The 18202-nt window shown below is 34.9% G+C and overlaps 2 protein-coding genes across 5 annotated transcripts; one reads left to right on the top strand and one right to left on the bottom strand.

Moving 5' to 3' along the window:
* Positions 1-1232: 1232 nt before the first annotated feature.
* LOC111286244 (DNA topoisomerase, type IA, core) lies at positions 1233-13627 on the bottom strand. Of its 4 annotated transcripts, none has more exons than XR_016343017.1 (22): positions 13486-13621; positions 12345-13088; positions 11755-12164; positions 10721-11375; positions 10105-10191; positions 9287-9333; positions 8527-8636; positions 8295-8395; positions 7900-7992; positions 6796-6879; positions 6394-6477; positions 5949-6017; positions 5375-5434; positions 4892-4963; positions 4670-4777; positions 4497-4573; positions 3176-3259; positions 2835-2946; positions 2607-2696; positions 2116-2206; positions 1940-2035; positions 1233-1752 (listed from the first exon to the last, which is right to left on the bottom strand). XR_016343017.1 is itself a non-coding variant. In XM_089762632.1 (22 exons), exons 3-22 carry the CDS (start codon positions 12057-12059, stop codon positions 1630-1632), a joined length of 2523 nt encoding a protein of 840 aa, XP_089618758.1. In that variant the 5' UTR covers positions 12060-12172; positions 12345-13088; positions 13486-13627; the 3' UTR covers positions 1233-1629. The 4 variants fall into 4 exon arrangements, 3 of the variants coding, with proteins under 3 accessions (XP_089618758.1, XP_022731852.2, XP_022731857.1); XM_089762632.1 differs by having other exon boundaries at positions 2116-2181; positions 11755-12172; positions 13486-13627; XM_022876117.2 differs by having other exon boundaries at positions 2116-2181.
* A 51-nt stretch (positions 13628-13678) lies between these two features.
* On the top strand, positions 13679-17882 carry LOC111286246 (SWAP (Suppressor-of-White-APricot)/surp RNA-binding domain-containing protein). Its single transcript, XM_022876123.2, has 4 exons — positions 13679-13888; positions 14422-15458; positions 16592-16875; positions 16982-17882. Exons 2-4 carry the CDS (start codon positions 14452-14454, stop codon positions 17710-17712), a joined length of 2022 nt encoding a protein of 673 aa, XP_022731858.2. The 5' UTR covers positions 13679-13888; positions 14422-14451; the 3' UTR covers positions 17713-17882.
* Positions 17883-18202: the final 320 nt, after the last annotated feature.

The following is an 18202-nucleotide window of genomic DNA, read 5'->3' on the forward strand; positions in this document are numbered from 1 at the left end:
AATAAAATTCCAATAAACGCGAGCATCTTGGGCAGAGCAGTACCTCCCTCATCAAAAAATGAAGTACAAAGCTGAGTCACTCTCTATCACTTTTTCTGGAAGAATAAAATAGCTGCACCAGAAATTTTGCATGCTGAACAATCTGTATTGTATAAGCCGGCATGTGAAAGTAGCATAGCAGTCCAGCTATTTATTCTGTGCGATCTTCTCAACGAGAGGAGTGTATGCAATCTTTATCAATAGAGCCTCTTAGTAATAAGCGGAACACAGATAGGTACATGTTGTGTGCTGTAACGCAAATCAACTAGCAAGATTAATCTGTTTAACAACCAAATACCAATAAACAAAAGTAACAGTTCTGAAGAATCTCACCGTAAGTGAGAATTTGCAATCAAAAGCAGTAAATACCAATAGATCTAATGTTCACGATAGATCAGATCAAACGGCGACAAAATCATTTCAAAGTATTTTGCTTCATTGTCAACTTTTTGTTTTTACAAATCGAGATGAGATGAAATTCTTCAAGCCAAATAACTTATATGAGTATATTCAAACTTTACGTTCCAACTTTGTAAAATATGGTTAGACTTAGTAATAATCGCTATTCAAAAAGTGACCAAAACTATTTGGGCCTATGTATTAAAAATGGAGGTTTATTAGTTTCTTGTTTCCCTTTCAACTATCAACATTAACCTTTTTATCTTATATAACTGTAGTTGAAGGAAGATTAATGATTTTAATGGATTGTTGATTGTTGACAAGTGTCCTTTTTAATTGAGGAATATTAATTATGGGTTTAGTCCTCAATTTGATTGTTGATTTTGGTCTTTAAGGGCCTTTACTATTGGCGGATGGATTAAGTGGGATTTAATATGGATCATGAATTTGGGTCTTCCTTATACATAGTAAAAGTATAGAATCGCATGATCCAACATTTTTAAAAATTTTTTTTTTCTTATTTCTTATTGACATTTTTACTATATATAATGTTACATCTTACTTTTTCGGTTGATGCTGATTTTTTTCTCTTTCATGGTTTTTTTTTCCAGAATTTTGAATTAGTAAACTTTTTTACTAAATATTCTTTAATTACTCAAATTTAAAATATAATGATAAATTTTGCTATAGAATTAAAAACATAATGGTAAAATTAAACCTATTGAAAATTAACAATAAATTTAAACCTTATCCCATAAATAAATAAATCATTTATGAGAATTTAAACAAGACAATCAAAATAATAACTACAAGTCTATAACTATAACTGAAAGAAATATATGAGATGAAAAATCATGTTCAGAAGTGCCTTTGCCTGTCTCCCACACCTCAATCTAAAATCCAACAATTTCAAGTTTGACATTTCATGATATAAATAAATTGATTATAGAAATAACTTGTTCAACCTCATCATATCTATAATTTCATTTTAACAAACACAAAAAAAGCTTTCAGCCCTATCAATTAGAAACAAATAACGTTTAATCCAATAGCCAACCCTACAAAATTGGCCTACCTTCCAACCGCATTATTCACGCCCCTCTTGCTTTCAAATCAACCTGGAGATACCTATGCAGTCACAAAAAACCTTCTACTCATCCCAAAAGCATCTGCTCCTTTGAGGTTACAAGCCTATCGGGTCTCAATAACTTCTTCGACCTTTGGTTTGTTCGTAGGTCGCCCAGATCGTCTCACATCTTTACTTGACAAAAACTCCAATGCTTTTTCTAGGGTGATGTCTTTCGGCTTCATACTCTACAATCATGTTTCAGTCAAGGAATTAGTTTTCTAAAGGTTGGATGCATTGAATGCTACAACATCTAACAGTTTAGAAAAGTTTACCATAATCACCAACTTAGTGACATTGACCCTGTCAAAATAATACAAATTTTTCTCGATATCCTGATATTTTTTTCAGTTTTAACATTGTTTCCAAACTTACCTTAGGAACAGAAGCATTGGTTCGTCGATGGCGAACAGAGAATCCGACCTTGGCAAGCTTCAATATCACAGGGTGCCCATCCTTAGGGTGTTCTCCCTGTCAAGATGTGTGAAAATTTTAAGGACATTTAGCAGCATAAAGAAAACAAAACTCACTTTAAAGGTGGACTAAAGTACCAATGTCAGAGGGTAGCGCAGCAACTCAAGAGCATCGTCAAGGGTGATGGAGTCCACTTTCTTTCTCTGAATGAAAAAATAAGATGGAGATCTGTTTTTACCCATGTTGCCATATATCAAACAATATTTACAGGTGCTACCCAAAAAGAACAAAAGTATTTACAGGTCACTCATAGGCTAAATAAGAGACCTTAATCCATGTAACAACTCTTGTGCACAACTGGCTTCTCCTGTATACTTTCAGTATACTTGATCATACCACCATTTGAACCATTTTCAATTATCTTTTTCATATCAGGAAAAAGGTGATGGTATGAGGAGGGCTATAAATAAAGTTCTATTTAGCTGGTATTACATTCACTGAAAGTGTTTTTGTAGCTGACTTCATGAGCTTTTTCAGGAAACATAAGTCTCCCCAAGTAACTATGAAACAGTGCAAATATCAAAAGGTCTTTTATGTCTATGGAATGCAAAACCAGATATAACCATACATGAGGAACAGATGATCGCTTAGGTAAATAACCCATTCTGTCTTCACCAAGCTGCACGTAGTATCCATAGGGGCCATTCTTTAATAAAACCTGAAGGGGGAATAAAAACGAGAATAGAAGAAGAAACAATTTAGTGTCTACTTATATCAAATGGAAACAGCAAATGAAAATGAAAATAAAGACCCAAATTCTTGTTCAGCGCTACTAAGACCAATATTTGATGCAAACCTTCTCATTGGAACCTGGATGAAGACCTAATAGTTTTGGCTCCTCGACAGAGCCACTCTTTTGAGGACTCTCTTCTTCCTCCTCATCACCACATAACTTCTTAGCAATATACCTATATAAAAAAATTAAAAAAAAACAATGATTCACAACAACTCAGAAAGAGAAGATTACAGTGCTCTTCTTAATCGTCAAACAGATAAATACAACCAAAATTACTGCCACATTACTGCCAACTCTAAGGTGCTAGTGTATAGATTATATACACACACACACACACACACAAGTATATATATGCAAATATGTATCAAAAACTAGTTAGTATTATACTGCTTCACACTTACTTGCACTTTGGATGCTGGTTACACCCTATAAAATAGCCGGCACCAAACCTACTTACTTTGAAAATTAATGTGCCCTCCATGCAACTGAAAAAAGGTTGGACAAGGTTATGATAAGCTTTATCGGAAAGAGTGAACTAATTAAAATAATATATATGTGCAAGCTGAATACACAGTGAGCAATACTGTAACAAATTTATGTCCCATACATGCAAAGATAAAAAAAGAGAAGGCAAACAAAGAAGGAATAATATTCCTGCTTTGCTTAATTGTTAGTTTGAAATGGATTAGCTCTAAACGAATAGAGGATGAAAAGGCTTTGGTTGGAACCCATATCTCAACCATTCACAAAAAGTTAAAATTGAGTTACTTTTATAGTAGGCAACCGCTATTTGCAATAAAACCTACTATTATCACTAAATTTGCATGTATAGCGGGGTAGGTCTGACACCAACAAGACAAATGGGCTGAGGACAATGAATGCATGGCAACAAACAAGAAATAAGATAACAAACGCTGCAACAAATAACCTAGGAAAACATCAACTTAATTAGATACTAATTCCATCCTGTTATGCTAGAAGAGTTAAACAAACATCAACTTAATCAGAGAGAATGAGGTTTCCCCTAGAGCATTTTCTAGCAATTAAAATGATACATGTAACATACTCCTTATTGAGTTATAAAAGGAAACAAAAATCTAACAATTAGATACTAGCCATGCCAAATACTATTGCATTAAGTCGCAAAATAGGGGAAAGAAAGAAAAAAAAAAGGCTGGCAGGATTATGGGAGGATTGATGTCTGCTGCATAAGCATTTCCATCCAAGCTCATTGATGAGGGAAGTGCTGAAATCAAGCTTACAAACTTCAATGGAGGTTGCTAAATAGGTTCAAAGATGGAATAAAGTCAGCCAAACTTGATTAGTAAATTGCCTTAGTTTAATCTATTCTTTTTCACACATACCTAAAATGGTTTTACCTTATTTACATAATACTATTCTTATCCATCCTTTCCATCTCCATAGCTTGTGTAATCCTATTAAGATAATCACCTTTCTCTATTCTTCTAGTAAAAGACTAAAGACAATGAAAAATATCATATTAAACAACAAGTTGGCCTAAAATATCATATTTCCAAGGTTTCAGAGTTCAAACTGAACCATAAAGGACTATTTTTCACCAAGGAGGATTGCAAGAAATTTATCTTAACAAATACTATTTACTCTTCTTCTACATCTTCTTTTCTTTTCATTTATCTTGCATTTTTTGTCAAATGCAATACTTGAAGCCCATGAAAGCAACAAAGAAGTAAAAGAGCATACCTTGGACACGTCCTACTTTTATTAGGGAGAGAAGCAAACAAGAAATCTCCAAATGTCTTTTCCAACATCTTCTCCACCTGAATTAAAACTAACTTTAACAACTAAAAGTTTGAAATGAAAGTATCATAAGATCCAAAAACCTGTGATACTTAGGTAAGAAAGCCTTGGGATACCTGATGAATATGAACACTCTCAACACGACTACAATATGAGCTGAAACGAGTCCAATAGTCCCTAAGGAGCCCCTTCCATTCAGTTAAGCCAGCAGAAACATTGTCAAGCTGAAAATACAAGTCAATAACGCCACTTAAAAAAAGAAATCACATTCCAAAAATTTCAAATCTAACAAATTGAAAAAGCATTATACTATGACCGTCAAGTGCGTTGCAACTTACCTCTGTCTCCATGTCAGCAGTAAAACTGTAATCAGTGACCTCAGAAAAATGGTGCAAGAGAAATGCTGAGACCTAGACATCGCCCCCAAAGTATTAAAGAAGACTAGATTTAATATTCCACTTACAAATCACTAATAATAGTTAATTGTAAGCCCAAAATGTTTTGCAAAATTAATTACTTCCAATTAGTCTATCTTTTTAAGTTCAATAAAGTGTCCCAAAACAAACAACCAATACCATGTACTTGAAGGCTGATTATGCTTTTTACTATAAAATCAAATTTCCCCTTACATTGGCTACATGGACAACTACTTATCACTGATAGCAGCAAGAAACATGTATTGCCATTTTTATTTGAAACATTGATTCCCTATGCATTCCAATATCTACATATTATTATTGTGTAAACAAACATTTTTTAACCTATTATGTTATGCAAAAAGCATTTAGTAAATCAAATATAGCAGGAAGGAGATAATTTACCATGCGTCCGCGAAATTCAGGATATAATACTCGACTTTTTACTGTCACATAGTTTCTATCCTGATGTAACAAAACATGATGTTAGAATATGCCATGTCAATATGAAATTTGAAGGTAAAGAAGACCAAGAAGCTTTGAGAGTTGCAGACAAGAGAGCATGAAAGGCTGCACATATCATAAAATCAATGGCATCAAATCATGAAAGAACAATCAAACTACATATGAGTTGTTACTTATCTAGTTTTTAACAAATTAGTGACAAGCTGGCCTGCAGTAAGAGAGAAGCATAGCAGATAAGCTATTATGTGCCATCACACTAATTTAACTGAATCACTACCATAAAAAAATTATTGGTGTCCTGATATGATAATCAAGCTTTAGGGAGACGTGCATGCACATGAATATCCGAGCTTCAAACAAGAGCATTCTGATACTGAACAGCTTAGATCGTTTTAGTTCGTTTTAGATAACATGCACAGATCTGGAATTTGAAATTAAAACCGCAAGCTTCATGTCAATTTTAATCGGGTATAAAATGAGATAGAAAATTGATCATTTCAACACAATTACTAACCTGTAAAACTTTCAATGTAGATGCATATGTCGAAGGTCTTCCAATCCCAAGCTCCTCCAGTTTCTTAACCTGTAAAATGCAGCATTATGAAGGTATGAAAGCCCCATTGCAAAAGAAGAAAAGCAAGCATAATCAATTAACCGTCTCCCTCCCTTAGCCCATTTTGCATGCACTCAGAAAGAAGTGAAAAGGAAAGATATTTGGATATTTTACATCATCCACACCAAAAAAACATATATGAAGAAAAGAAAGAACAGAACATTAGTGAAACAATTTTGGCATGCTTAGTTCAAGAGATGAAAAGTATCTTAAGTCTTCTTATAAGATAGCATTTACACATCATATTTCTGTGCTATGGCTTAACCATGATGACATGATTGTAATTTATTGAGCAAGAAAATTGCTTGCAAACACTTTTAGCATGAATGAAATTGACAAGATGTACCAATGATCCTTCAGAATAGCGTGGTGGAGGCTGAGTATAATGCTGCTTGAGCTCTACTTTACCAAGATATAATTGATCCCCTTTCTACAAAACAAATTAGTTAGTTACGAGACAAAATTGAAAATGAACATAAGAAATTACCAACACTTTCAAAATCATTGCAACACATTGACCTTATGATCTAATGCTAAAAAGGGGCAACCCACTGCCAAATACTATCTCATTCGATACCTCTAAAACTACACTAATACCATAGAAAAGCAGTTAAAAAGGTGACAAGACCATGACAAGACCATGCCTAAGGCAAGCTGAGGAATATAATAGAATAGAAAGGTTAAGATGCATCAAGGTGGTCAAAATATTATATATTTCAAAATAAACAATAAAGTGAAAATTTAGTACCTTCAGGGAACTAAGAATCCCAAAATCCTCGGCACAATCATTTGCTTCACTATCCTTAAATCTGATTGTTTCAGATTCAGCATCCTAGAAAATTAAAATAACAGAAAAAATAGAAAAAAATAAATATTTTTTAAACGTATTAGTAATCATGTTACATGTGGTACAAGTGAATCCTCGTGTTGCTGATTCATTTCTAATGTAGAAAAAGTATTCTCAATTCAAATCACCCAAGAAATAATCTAAAATCTCAATCAAAATTCAGAAATATCAATAATGAGATACTCAATTATCTAAAATAGCAATGTTAATCCAAAACCTCAGAGAAACTAAAACAATATGGGTACTTATAACTAAACCCTAAACCTTAATAAAAGCCAAAATACCAAATATAACCTAAAACCCTAATAATTGGAAATGAAGTAAAATACTAATTAATATGAAATAACCTAAATAATCTAAAATAGCATAAATATATGTACAGATTGCAATCAAACCTGTTAAACCAAAATTAAAGTCCTAGATAATTTAATCCCTCAACCAACATACTTCTATCCTACATTTCCTTTTATTATAAATTTAAATTCTTATAATATAGAGATCGTAGCACAAAAAAGAGAAAATATTTCATTTTAATTTATAAGTATTTAGAAATGTTATAATTGGGAAATACAACAAAAAGCAAATTAAGAAATCTTACATCGTATTTACATTCAATTTTGATACAAGTCATTCCTACCTCATTAACTAATTAAAATCATTAACTCAAGTTATAAGTGATTTTATACCCTTAGAATCAAGAAACATCAATAGATTATCCTGAGACCTTGTAACCAAATAAAATATACTAAATACTATAAAATAAAAATGGATAATTCAGAAATACAATAAAATTTGATGCCATTTTATGTTCAAAGAAAAAATTACCACTATCCATATAAAGATGGATATAAGCAAAATTTAATTACACCATCAAACGACCACAATTGCATTCAGATTGTCCATGTTGAACAAGATGTCCTGTGGACATCCATATTACACATTGAAAGAAGCGACCAGAAATAGTATGCAGAATGCACACATCCACAGGAAAACTGTAAATTATACCTGATAAGCAGACTGATATCCAAGGAACGCTACTCTTGAGCATGAAGATCGGAAACTGATGGACTCATCACAATTTCCAGTTTCAATTTGTATCTGATTAGAACAATGAATTCCAGGTATTATACAGATCATAGTATGATGGTCCATAATCATGCAGATGATAACAAGACCAATTTATCCATGTCCGTATCCGTATAGGAGAAAGAGGAAGATAAACCACATACAAGTAATATATGGTGCAATTAGTAAAAAAATGTAAATAAAGATTTTGCCAGAAAGAAATCAATGCAACCTGTTCAGAAGCACAATTTCCACCAAAAGATGGTAAGTAATCAAGCGAGCTTATTCTGATTGAAGTTTTAACTATAATGAATCAAAAGAATCATCATTCCAACCTGCTCTATGGTTGCAGGTTCCATTTGACATGCCATTGTCCTTGACCAAATAAGAGTGTATAACTTCAATGAATCTTCATCAAGTGCTCCAACAAGCATTGCTGACATTTAGAACAATTCAGTTGTTAACTGGCGGTGAGATTTCAAACCAGAAAATATAATACTGCAGTTCAGTTCAAAGTAAAAACATAATTTATCCTCATAAAAAGAAACAAGAAATTTTTTGACATACATGGTAACCTCCGAATATCGGTGGGTCTAATTGCTTCATGAGCCTCCATAGCATTCTTGACCTTCTTAAAATACTTGCGTGCACTTTGTGGGGTAAAATTTGGCCCATATCTGCAGAAATTAAGTTTTCATTTACAATCAGCAAGTAAGAGGATGAGCAAATTTGCCGAAAAAATTAAAGAGGGACATTAAACTACAATTCGACCAGCAATAAACTGGTGCTTATCAAGGAAAAATGCAATAACTTACTTTACTGAACTAAGAATTTTAAAAGAAAAATAGATAATGGTTTGTGTGAGAAAACACTTATTTACAGCTGGTTGTAATCTTGTAATCTGTATATTTATATTTGTATCTAGAATTAAGTATCTGTATCCCTAGAATTAAGAAAGATTTAGTTTCCTAGTTTAACCCCTAGTTAGTTGTATATAAACCTAAGATTCTTGTATAATTAAAAATAAGTAGTTTTTCAATATACATTTAGTTTCCACAGTTTGACCATAATAATCAACAAGAAACAGGGGTAGAAGTTTAGGATAAACACAAATATCTTGGAATTAAAGTTACAGATTTTGATGAGACATAAATTATTCGGTTCAAGCAATCTTACAGATATGCAACAATAACTGGCATGGAAAAAATGTTTACACTGAGGAAATATTAGATGTGCTTAGCAGTGTAGGCACATTGACAGGAAAAAAGCATGCAGGTAAAAGAAGATAAAATTTTTGAGCTTAACAATTCAGGTAGATGCAAGTCACCTTTCCAAAACCAAGGAGCGAATGTCCTTAACAGCTTCATCAGAAATCTAACACAATAACCAGAAAGATAAGTATTATAAACCCCCAAGATCACCAATCCTAGCACAAATTAGTGCAGAAAATAAAACACAGAGATTTAAGAAAGACTTATGAATAAAATAGAACATGATAAACAACAGTCATACAACTGAAACTATGATTGTTAGTATGAATTCTTGTTCTACCACAGTGGTATGGATCAAGTACCAAAATAACACGGTATATGACAAGCAATACATCAGCTAATTTTCATATATTGTATGAACAGAAACAGTGGAGTAATCTAATAGGTAAGAACTGAAAGAGAATATAAATCCAAGATAAGTCATCAGTCTTGCCAAGATCAAAAGTGCATGCCCTCAAAAAAATTTTAAATGCAATAATGACACTTGCAGCAAACCAAGATGTCAGAAGCCACGCAGAATGTTCTCCATTTTTCCTGAACTTTTTTTGAACAATAAATGCTAACTATTGTCTTCCCAAGAGGCCAAAGTAAATTTACATCAATAATGTTTAACTTTTGTTAACAGGTATTACTTATGAATTTAACTCCACTTCTTCTGCCAAGTTCAACTAACCTCTAATTTGCTATTATTATTATTTATTAGAATAAAAGATACCTGGAAGCCATTAAAGAGCAAGAGGAAGACACATGAACACTTCTATTGCAGGGCATGTGCACACTACAAGACCTCTCACATGTCTTTTTGTTATCTTAGAAAAAAATGAAGACGCTGAATAAACTAACCAAGTAATAGAGAGATCAAAGATGTACCCACATGTAGCCCATCTGTTCTGGTGTATGTTATCAACCCAGTTGCCTCACCATCTAACAATTGAATCCCCTCATAAAGTTTTTGAGCAAGCTGCATTTTAAGTGTGAAAACAGAACTAGTAAATATATTGAAAAATCGGCCAGATAGTTATATGTTAAGGCAGGCTTGATGTCAAAGCATACAGTTAAACAGTGAAAAGGATATAAAAACCATACATATAATTTAGTAATTTTTTTAAATAAAGCAAATAAAGTATGTTAACATACAAGAGTTAATCAATATATAGTTTACAATAAAGTCCAAAGCAACAAGCAAAATAATTGCATCCCTAGATAATGACACTAAATAAAAAGTAACACCAAACACTGCAGTCAAAACAAAAGCAACATTTGATGAAGAAAATGTCATTGCCACCTCAACAAAGTCTTTAAAAAAAAAAAAGGAACAATTGCAAAACGAGTCTAAAAGTATAAGAAAATTACAAAAATTCAAAAGGATAAGACCATAAAACTAAAGTTAATCACAGAGAGAGGGTGGACAGTAAAGGAAGGAAAATTACTAAAATTTCACAGGTTTTATACAATTAAAACTGGCAAAAGAAAACCAACAACTTACAAACCTTCATTGTATATGTTGCCGGAAAATTTAATTTGTTTGCAGCATCCTGCTGAAGCGTTGATGTTATATAGGGTGCAGGAGAGTTTCTTCGCATTGTGTTTCTTTTAGAGCTGATCACTTTAAAATTTTCTAAATTAATCTTCTGTTCAACATCCTTAGCTTCTGTATCTGAAACGATTGAGAATTGACCTAACTTCTCTGAATTAAAATGAGTTAAGCGTGCAGGGAAAGAAGCATTTTTTACTGGAGCATTTGGTTCCTCAAAGTTCAACTGAACCTCAATAGTCCAATACTCCTTTGGCTTAAACTCATCAATCTCTGTTTCTCTGTCACAAATAATAGACAAAGCAGCTGATTGCACTCGTCCGGCAGACTGGCAACCCGGTAGCTTCCTCCATAATAGTGGTGAAATGTTAAAGCCAATCAGGTAATCAAGAGCACGTCTAGCAAGATAAGCATTTACCAAGTTTACATCAATTTCTCGTGGCACTTGCAGAGCACCTTTGATGGATGCTTCAGTTATTTCATGAAAGACAACTCTTGCTACATGAACATTTTCACCTAAAGCATCCTGCTGCTGCAACATCTCAATGATGTGCCAAGAGATAGCCTCGCCTTCACGGTCTGGGTCTGATGCGAGAATAAGATTTTCTGCTCTGAGTAAGGCAAGTAAGATGAGAAACTGAAAATTTGATAAAAATATTAACAAAAGCAACTGAAGGAATTGATAACAATCATGGATAATAACATTACATCAAATGTCTGTAAAACTTAAATTATATCATAAGACTTCTCATCACAAGGATGATCAGAAGAGTTTCATTGGAATCGATACAAAGGGACACAACAAAATCATAAGAATTCTCTCCACAAATTTAATCTCAAGGAATATATTGGAAGTGATAGAGAGGGACATGAAAGTATTTCCATGTAGTGCAACATCGCATGTCTGTGGAGTAGATTTTAAGACTTTCGACCACAAAACTAATCACAAGAATTTCATTGCAAATGCTAGGAAGGGACATGATTACATACCCACTTAGTGCAACCTTAACGCTTTTAAGATGCGTCCATGCAGCACTGGGGACCTCCCATACCATGCTAAAGTCATCACCAGGTCGCACAGATCCTGACCGTGCAGCCAGGTCCCTAACATGACCATAGCTAGGCAATACTTCAAACATATCACCAAGGTAGCCCTGAATGACCTTCGCCTTTGTGACAGACTCAACCACCATAACAGACTTCCCAGTGGGAGGATATAGCTGCTTCAGTGGCTTTTCTTGTTGAGATATATGTTGTGGCACCTGTTTCTGAGCTGGCTCATTAACTTCTTTCATTGGCTGCCTTTTTCTACTTGAGCTCCTGCTTTTCTTTTTTGACTGCTTTTTGGTTGAAGCAGAACCATCATGGGCTTCAGTAGGCAAGTTGCCAGTTGAATTTTTCTGGAAAACTGCATTGTTAGTTAAACTTTTGCCAGATTCCAAAGCAAGCACACACACAGATGTAGATAATGCATATAAATATGTCCATGTATACATATACACAAACAAACATACATATATGAATGCATATTAAAAATCCCAATAAATCCAAATTCTTTTTAGCATTTAATAACTGCCAACCTCTGCAGCCTGTGTGGGATGCTGGCCATTTTTGCTAATATTAGAGGTCACTACCAGAGAAAGAGTTTTAGTGCCTTTCACCACAGGTTCTTCCTTTGGAACAACAGTGCTGGACATTTGTTCCTTTTTTTTCTTGCTTCTTGACTGCTTTTTCTTTTCCAGACTATCTTTAGATTCTGTCTTAGCATTGGTAATCAATGAAGTTGAAGCAGAGTTTGGCTTAGCATTGTTAACCAGTGAATTTGAAGTAGAGTCTGGCTTAGCATTGTTAAGTAGTGAAGTTGAAGCAGGTGATTCAAAAGGTGCACACTTGTTCCCATTGAGAGCAGCCACTGCCTTTGGCTTCTTTGAATGCCTATTAAACCATCTGAATCTGAAGCCACTACTCCTCCCATCTCTGACACTCATACTATCACTGGGTTTGGCTTTACCTGTAGCTATTCTCGTAGGCGTCTTAGTTGCTGGTTGAGGGGATTGAGAAAAAAACCTTTTGGAAAGAGGCAGCAAATAGGTTGATCTGATACCATTGCAAGATGAGCATGTAGAGATTATATTTCTATTCGGAGGTAGTGCACAAGTTAAGTGGTTGGGTGGCAAGGCAAATGTAGAGGCATTGTGAAGGGTTGTGAAAAGATTCAAGTGTTGGCAAAGTTTTGGAGAGCTAGGCATGAGCCTTGAAGGTGGTCTAAGTTTTTTAAATTTAAGTTCAGATGGTATTAGAGAAAAGATTTCAACTGCCATGAACTGAAATTGAAACACCAAAGCCACAATCAGTTTATAATCATAAAAAAGCAAGGCATATTTATGAAACATCCCTCTAACTATTTATTTAAACAGCTAAACATGACTATTATGGATTTATTGTCAACTGTAAATTGTGAATTATCAAGGAAAGTAAACAAATTTACCAAAATGCAATACACATGTATATATGTTGAGTCTGAAAATGAATTAAGTTTACAGTTTTTATCAATGACCAAACAAACTCTACCACTGTAGTTGACAAAAATGATATTATTAGTAAAAACTTAGAGAAAAGAGAAATGTAATAAAAAGGAAAAGACCAAAATTTAAGTAAAGTTTTTTTTTTTTTTCTCCATGTAGAGAATGACTAGAGCAAAATACAAATGAGAAAATGAACCTTGGGCATCAACGGGTGAAGACGCAGTGCTGCAGAAGTAATAGTAGAAGAAGACAACAAGCACCTTTGCATTTCCCTTTGAATCGTTTGACTCAAATTATTATTTGGGTTTGGAGGAGAAACAAAGAGAAAGCTTCCAGCGTCAGGGCTTTAGGGATGATTAGGCCCCAGGGTTTTTCATTAGGGTTTTATATACGGGTGTATTTTGTTTATAATATTAGGATATTATTTTATTGACAAAAAAAGATGTGGGTCGGGTCAGTTGGATCCAGAACACAAAAGCCCAAGCTCTAACCTTTTTCGTAGAGATTTTTAAAAAGGGCTATGGGATGTCTTGGTTGAATCAAAACTCGAGAAGCGAATTTAGGTCTCTGCATCTCTCCTCTCGTCCATCATCGACCAGGTAACAACTAAAGAAGCAGTATATTTCTTTCATTGTCATTGGATTCTTATTTTATTCGGCAAAATAGATTGCTTTCCGAGTAACTGCTCAGGAAAAAATTCTCAAGCCAACTACAGAAGTTTTTAATTAGGCTTTCTACTTTCCAAATCCCTTGTTTCGAATCCGTATTTGGTACTTGCGAATTGGAATGCTATTGACTACTACTGTCTGCTAATACATATTTTTCGCTTTTTTTCATCCTTTTTTTCTTTCTAGTTGTATTTGCTATAGTTATTTAGTAGAACAGATACTGCATAAAATCTTTGGTTGAAAGTGTGAAAGGCTGCAACTTTATTTTTCTAAGCACTTGCCTCTTGTTCCCTGCAACTCAAATCCATAATAATGTTTGCTAATCTTACTGCTGCTTTTATCGTAGCATATTAGAAGAAAACATAAAATTAAAATGCCTGTGCTTTTTGGTTTAATGATGAATGGAACTTGTTTCCTTTTCTTGTAGCAGGCCTTACTGATTTTTTTTTTCTTTTTCGTGACAGCCTTTTGCCTTATCATCCTCCAACACCCTTATGGATCGACCACCTCATAGTTATGCAGCTGCATCTGCTATGGCCTATTCCCAACAGCAGCGGCAACCAGCCAATATTCAACAGCAGTTTGGATTTCATCCGCAACATCAACAGTTCCCTACAACAGTGCACGGTCCACCTTTCATACCTCCACATCCTTCTCAGTTCCCTTACCATCCCCACATGCAACAGCAACCACAACTCCACCCACATCCCTCTCTGCACCCTCAACTTCTTCATCTTCAGCAGCAACAGCAACAGCAGCCACCACCTTCTTTCCCTTCACATTTGCCTCCTCACCTTGTTTCTTCACCTTTCCATGGCCTCTATGATTCTCCACCACCCCTTGCCACTCCCCCATCTGATACGGAGCTCCAGAAGCGTATTGATAAGCTTGTGGAGTATGCAACTAAGAATGGTCCCGAATTTGAAGCCATGATCCGTGAAAAGCAGCATGATAATCCTGATTACAGTTTCCTCTTTGGTGGAGAGGGGAATGGTTACTACAGGTACAAGCTTTGGTTATCTACGCTTCCCCCAGGTGGACCCTACCCTTCCTTTCCACCCTCTTCTATACCTATGATGCATCCTCACCCAAATCCTGTCATGAATCCTTCCCTGAACGCGCCTGCAATGAGCGCTGCTGCTTCTGTTGGGGCTATGGCTGCTCCTCAACTGCACCAACCCGCTTTTCCACCATTTTATGATCAGCAGCACCATCATCAGCATCCTCAGCCTTTTGTTACTCATGGCCAGCCAGAGTATGATCAATCCTTCAAAGGCCTTTCTGGTCCACTTCCCTCTGATGTTGCAATGGAGCTTACTACCATACTTAACAATCTAAATGGTACCAAAGAGTCAATCAAAAGTGCCAAGATATGGTTCATGCAGAGGTCTCCATTTGCACCAGCTTTGGCTGAGGCACTTAAAGATAGGGTATTTGCTTTGGATGATTCAGAGAGGCAATTGCATGTGATTTATCTCGCCAATGACATTCTTTTTGACAGGTACTTTTCTATTGGTATATGGTTGCTGTTGTTTAGCTGCTGATGGCGTTTTAGACATATTCTGTGATGGCTCCTTGTCTAGTTGTTTGCAAATGATCTATGCATCATGAAACATTTCTTCCCTTTGTCTTGTACCTGATTCCTTGATACCATAAATCTCTTTCTTCCTCTTTTTGTTATTGCATTAGATTCTTTTTCTTTTTTTTGGTACATTCCAAATGTGATCCATATTCCTGTGATGTAATTAATTAAAAGATTATATTTCTACTGTGATATTCTAGAATTAAAACTTTGAACTGTGATATTCTAGAATTAAAGCTCTAGGTCTAGATTCCTTCTCTATATATTCTAAAACTTGATTATTTGACCTTGTGGTTCTTACCTATCAGACATGGGGCACGTGTCTTCCCATCTTATTTAGCAGTTAACCCTACTGTTGATTTGTATACATATGATTGTTAGCTCAGATCAGATGTTGGTGAACCTGTGAATAATTCAAATTGGGTTAATTCAGTTCTTCAAGAGCCAATGTCAAGTTATTGAATCATTGATGAACAATAGTAACTCAAAAGCAAGTAATTTCCATTTGCCAATCTGTGGAAAAAATCTTGAGTACTGTTTTTCCTTTTTTTTTTTTTGGCATGTTATCAATTGTTTTCAAATATTATTAATCATCCACTCATTTTAATTTTAATTGGACATTTTCTTATGCTTTTAGTTATCCAGTTAGTTATATTGCTTGAGTCAGAAGGTTCAGAATCATGCATAATCCTCCCTATTAACATCAATTGGGTAATTGATAAGTAAAATACCTAACCTTAAACATTTGTAATATCTGAAACATGCATCTATATAGTACTTGGTAATTTGTTGACTTACATGATATTCTAGGTCACATACTAATACAACTTAAGAAACCATCTTAAATCAGCCTTCCTCTTTAGAAAACAGGCTTACATTACTTGTTCTTTTATATCTGTCAATCACTTCTGGACCCAGAGTGTATTCTTTCCAAAAGTCTTAGGTTTTTCCTAGGCCCTAGCATGGTGCAGTTCTTCATCTTGTTTGTTCCGGTGTTGATGCCGTGATTGTTCCTTCAGATCCTCCTTGACATTTCTCTTCAATATTTGCAGTTTGCAGAGAAGGGTTAACCCTCGTGACCTAGATAATGAAGCCCTTGCATTTAAACCTGTATTAGGTTCAATGCTTGCAAGAATATACCACAATCCTCAAAACAATGAGGAAAATCAGTCACGTTTACAGAAAATTTTGCAGTTTTGGGCATCCAAGGAAGTTTATGATCAAGATGCCATATATGCACTTGAGAGTGAGATGATGAGTGGACCACCAACTAATTCTTTTCCTGGGCCTCCAAAAGAATTGTCTGCTGCTTCAGTCGAGTCCTCAACACCTGCAGGTAGCTTCTTCTATTTAAATAAAGAACTTGGGCTTTTTGTAATGTGTCATTTCATGTATTTCTAATTTCCCTTTCATTTTTTATTTCTTAAAATTTCACCGTGTAGGAATATTACCACAGACAGCGAACAATAATGTCACTCTATGGCAGCCTGACAAGCAAAGTTCTATTCCAAATGTACTGGACCAAGAGCTCCCTGATAAACAAGTGGCCACTGCCTTGCTACCATCGCTGGCAAACCAGCAATTTCTTCCAAATTCAGTCCCTACTGGGGGCTTCCCAGGGTCTATGCCCTTAAATTCTAATCTTCAGCCACCGAGCCTACAATCTGCAAATATTGGTGAAAAGTTGCCCCCATATCCACTTTTCCCACCCGGTCTTATTCCTGGAATGGTCAGAAAAATGCAAATTGGGAGTGGGGTGCCTTACTCTCCCCTGAGTCCTTTGGATATCCCAACAGTTATTCCTCCATCCAGTGTATCACCATCAGAAATTCTTGAGAGAGTATCAAAGTTTTTCAAAGAGATTGGAGAGGTTAACCCTTATCAAGGATCTTCAAAAGATGAAGATGATGAGTATGAGATAGAACCTCCCACTCGTAAGGGAGGAGCTTGCATCCCTCCACCCCCAAATCTGCAGGTAGACCCAGATTCAGGAACTTATGCTGATGGAAGTGCTGAGCGGAAACCAGGATCCAGTGGCTTAGGAAGATTAGGACTTGGAGCAACAGCTAATCCCAATGAAGCGAGTCAATATGATGATGTTTATACATCTTATAGAAAACAGAGAAGCACCTCATACCATTCATCCATGAGTGCTCGAGCTGCTACGAGGTAAACCTGTCAAATATCACTGAATGATCCATACAGGATGGAAACCAAGGAGTACTTAAATGGCTCATTTCTTCTGCTTTTATTTTTTATTATAATTATTACTCCTTTCAGCACGTAAGCATGGAGGAAAACTGAAGTTGACTGATTATGCTAGTTAAATTTTGGTTGGTAAAATGTGTGCGCATGCATAGACCATTAGGAGATTTAATTAATTTTACCATACTGTCATGTAAGTAGTGTTCAAAAAAAGGGGCTTTTCGTTCTGCATGTAATGAACATGATTGGAGACACCTGACAATCTAAAACATCATACAATGACACGTGAATATGATACAAAAAAAATGATACAAAGTTGACATGATTTAAAATTTTAGTAATAATTATAAATGAGTTTAATGAAATTAAAAAAAAATAATGTTGTCGTGTCGATATCAATTATGATACGTAATTTTTTATATAAAATGAGATATAATTATAAGAATTTTAGTATTTTA

The sequence above is a fragment of the Durio zibethinus genome, chromosome 6, assembly GCF_047325235.1.
Source record: "Durio zibethinus cultivar Kanyao isolate XHJ-2024 chromosome 6, ASM4732523v1, whole genome shotgun sequence".
In the NCBI taxonomy this organism is placed as follows: domain Eukaryota; kingdom Viridiplantae; phylum Streptophyta; class Magnoliopsida; order Malvales; family Malvaceae; genus Durio; species Durio zibethinus.

Coding starts and splice junctions, on each gene's coding strand:
- LOC111286246 (XM_022876123.2), top strand. CDS start 14,452: ATGGATCGACCACCTCATAGTTATGCAGCTGCATCTGCTATGGCCTAT. Junction 15,459..16,591: donor AATGACATTCTTTTTGACAG/GTACTTTTCTAT, acceptor CAATATTTGCAG/TTTGCAGAGAAGGGTTAACC. Junction 16,876..16,981: donor CGAGTCCTCAACACCTGCAG/GTAGCTTCTTCT, acceptor TTCACCGTGTAG/GAATATTACCACAGACAGCG.
- LOC111286244 (XM_022876117.2), bottom strand. CDS start 13,557: ATGCAAAGGTGCTTGTTGTCTTCTTCTACTATTACTTCTGCAGCACTG. Junction 13,089..13,485: donor TTCACCCGTTGATGCCCAAG/GTTCATTTTCTC, acceptor TTTCAATTTCAG/TTCATGGCAGTTGAAATCTT. Junction 4,964..5,374: donor CTGAATTTCGCGGACGCATG/GTAAATTATCTC, acceptor GGCGATGTCTAG/GTCTCAGCATTTCTCTTGCA.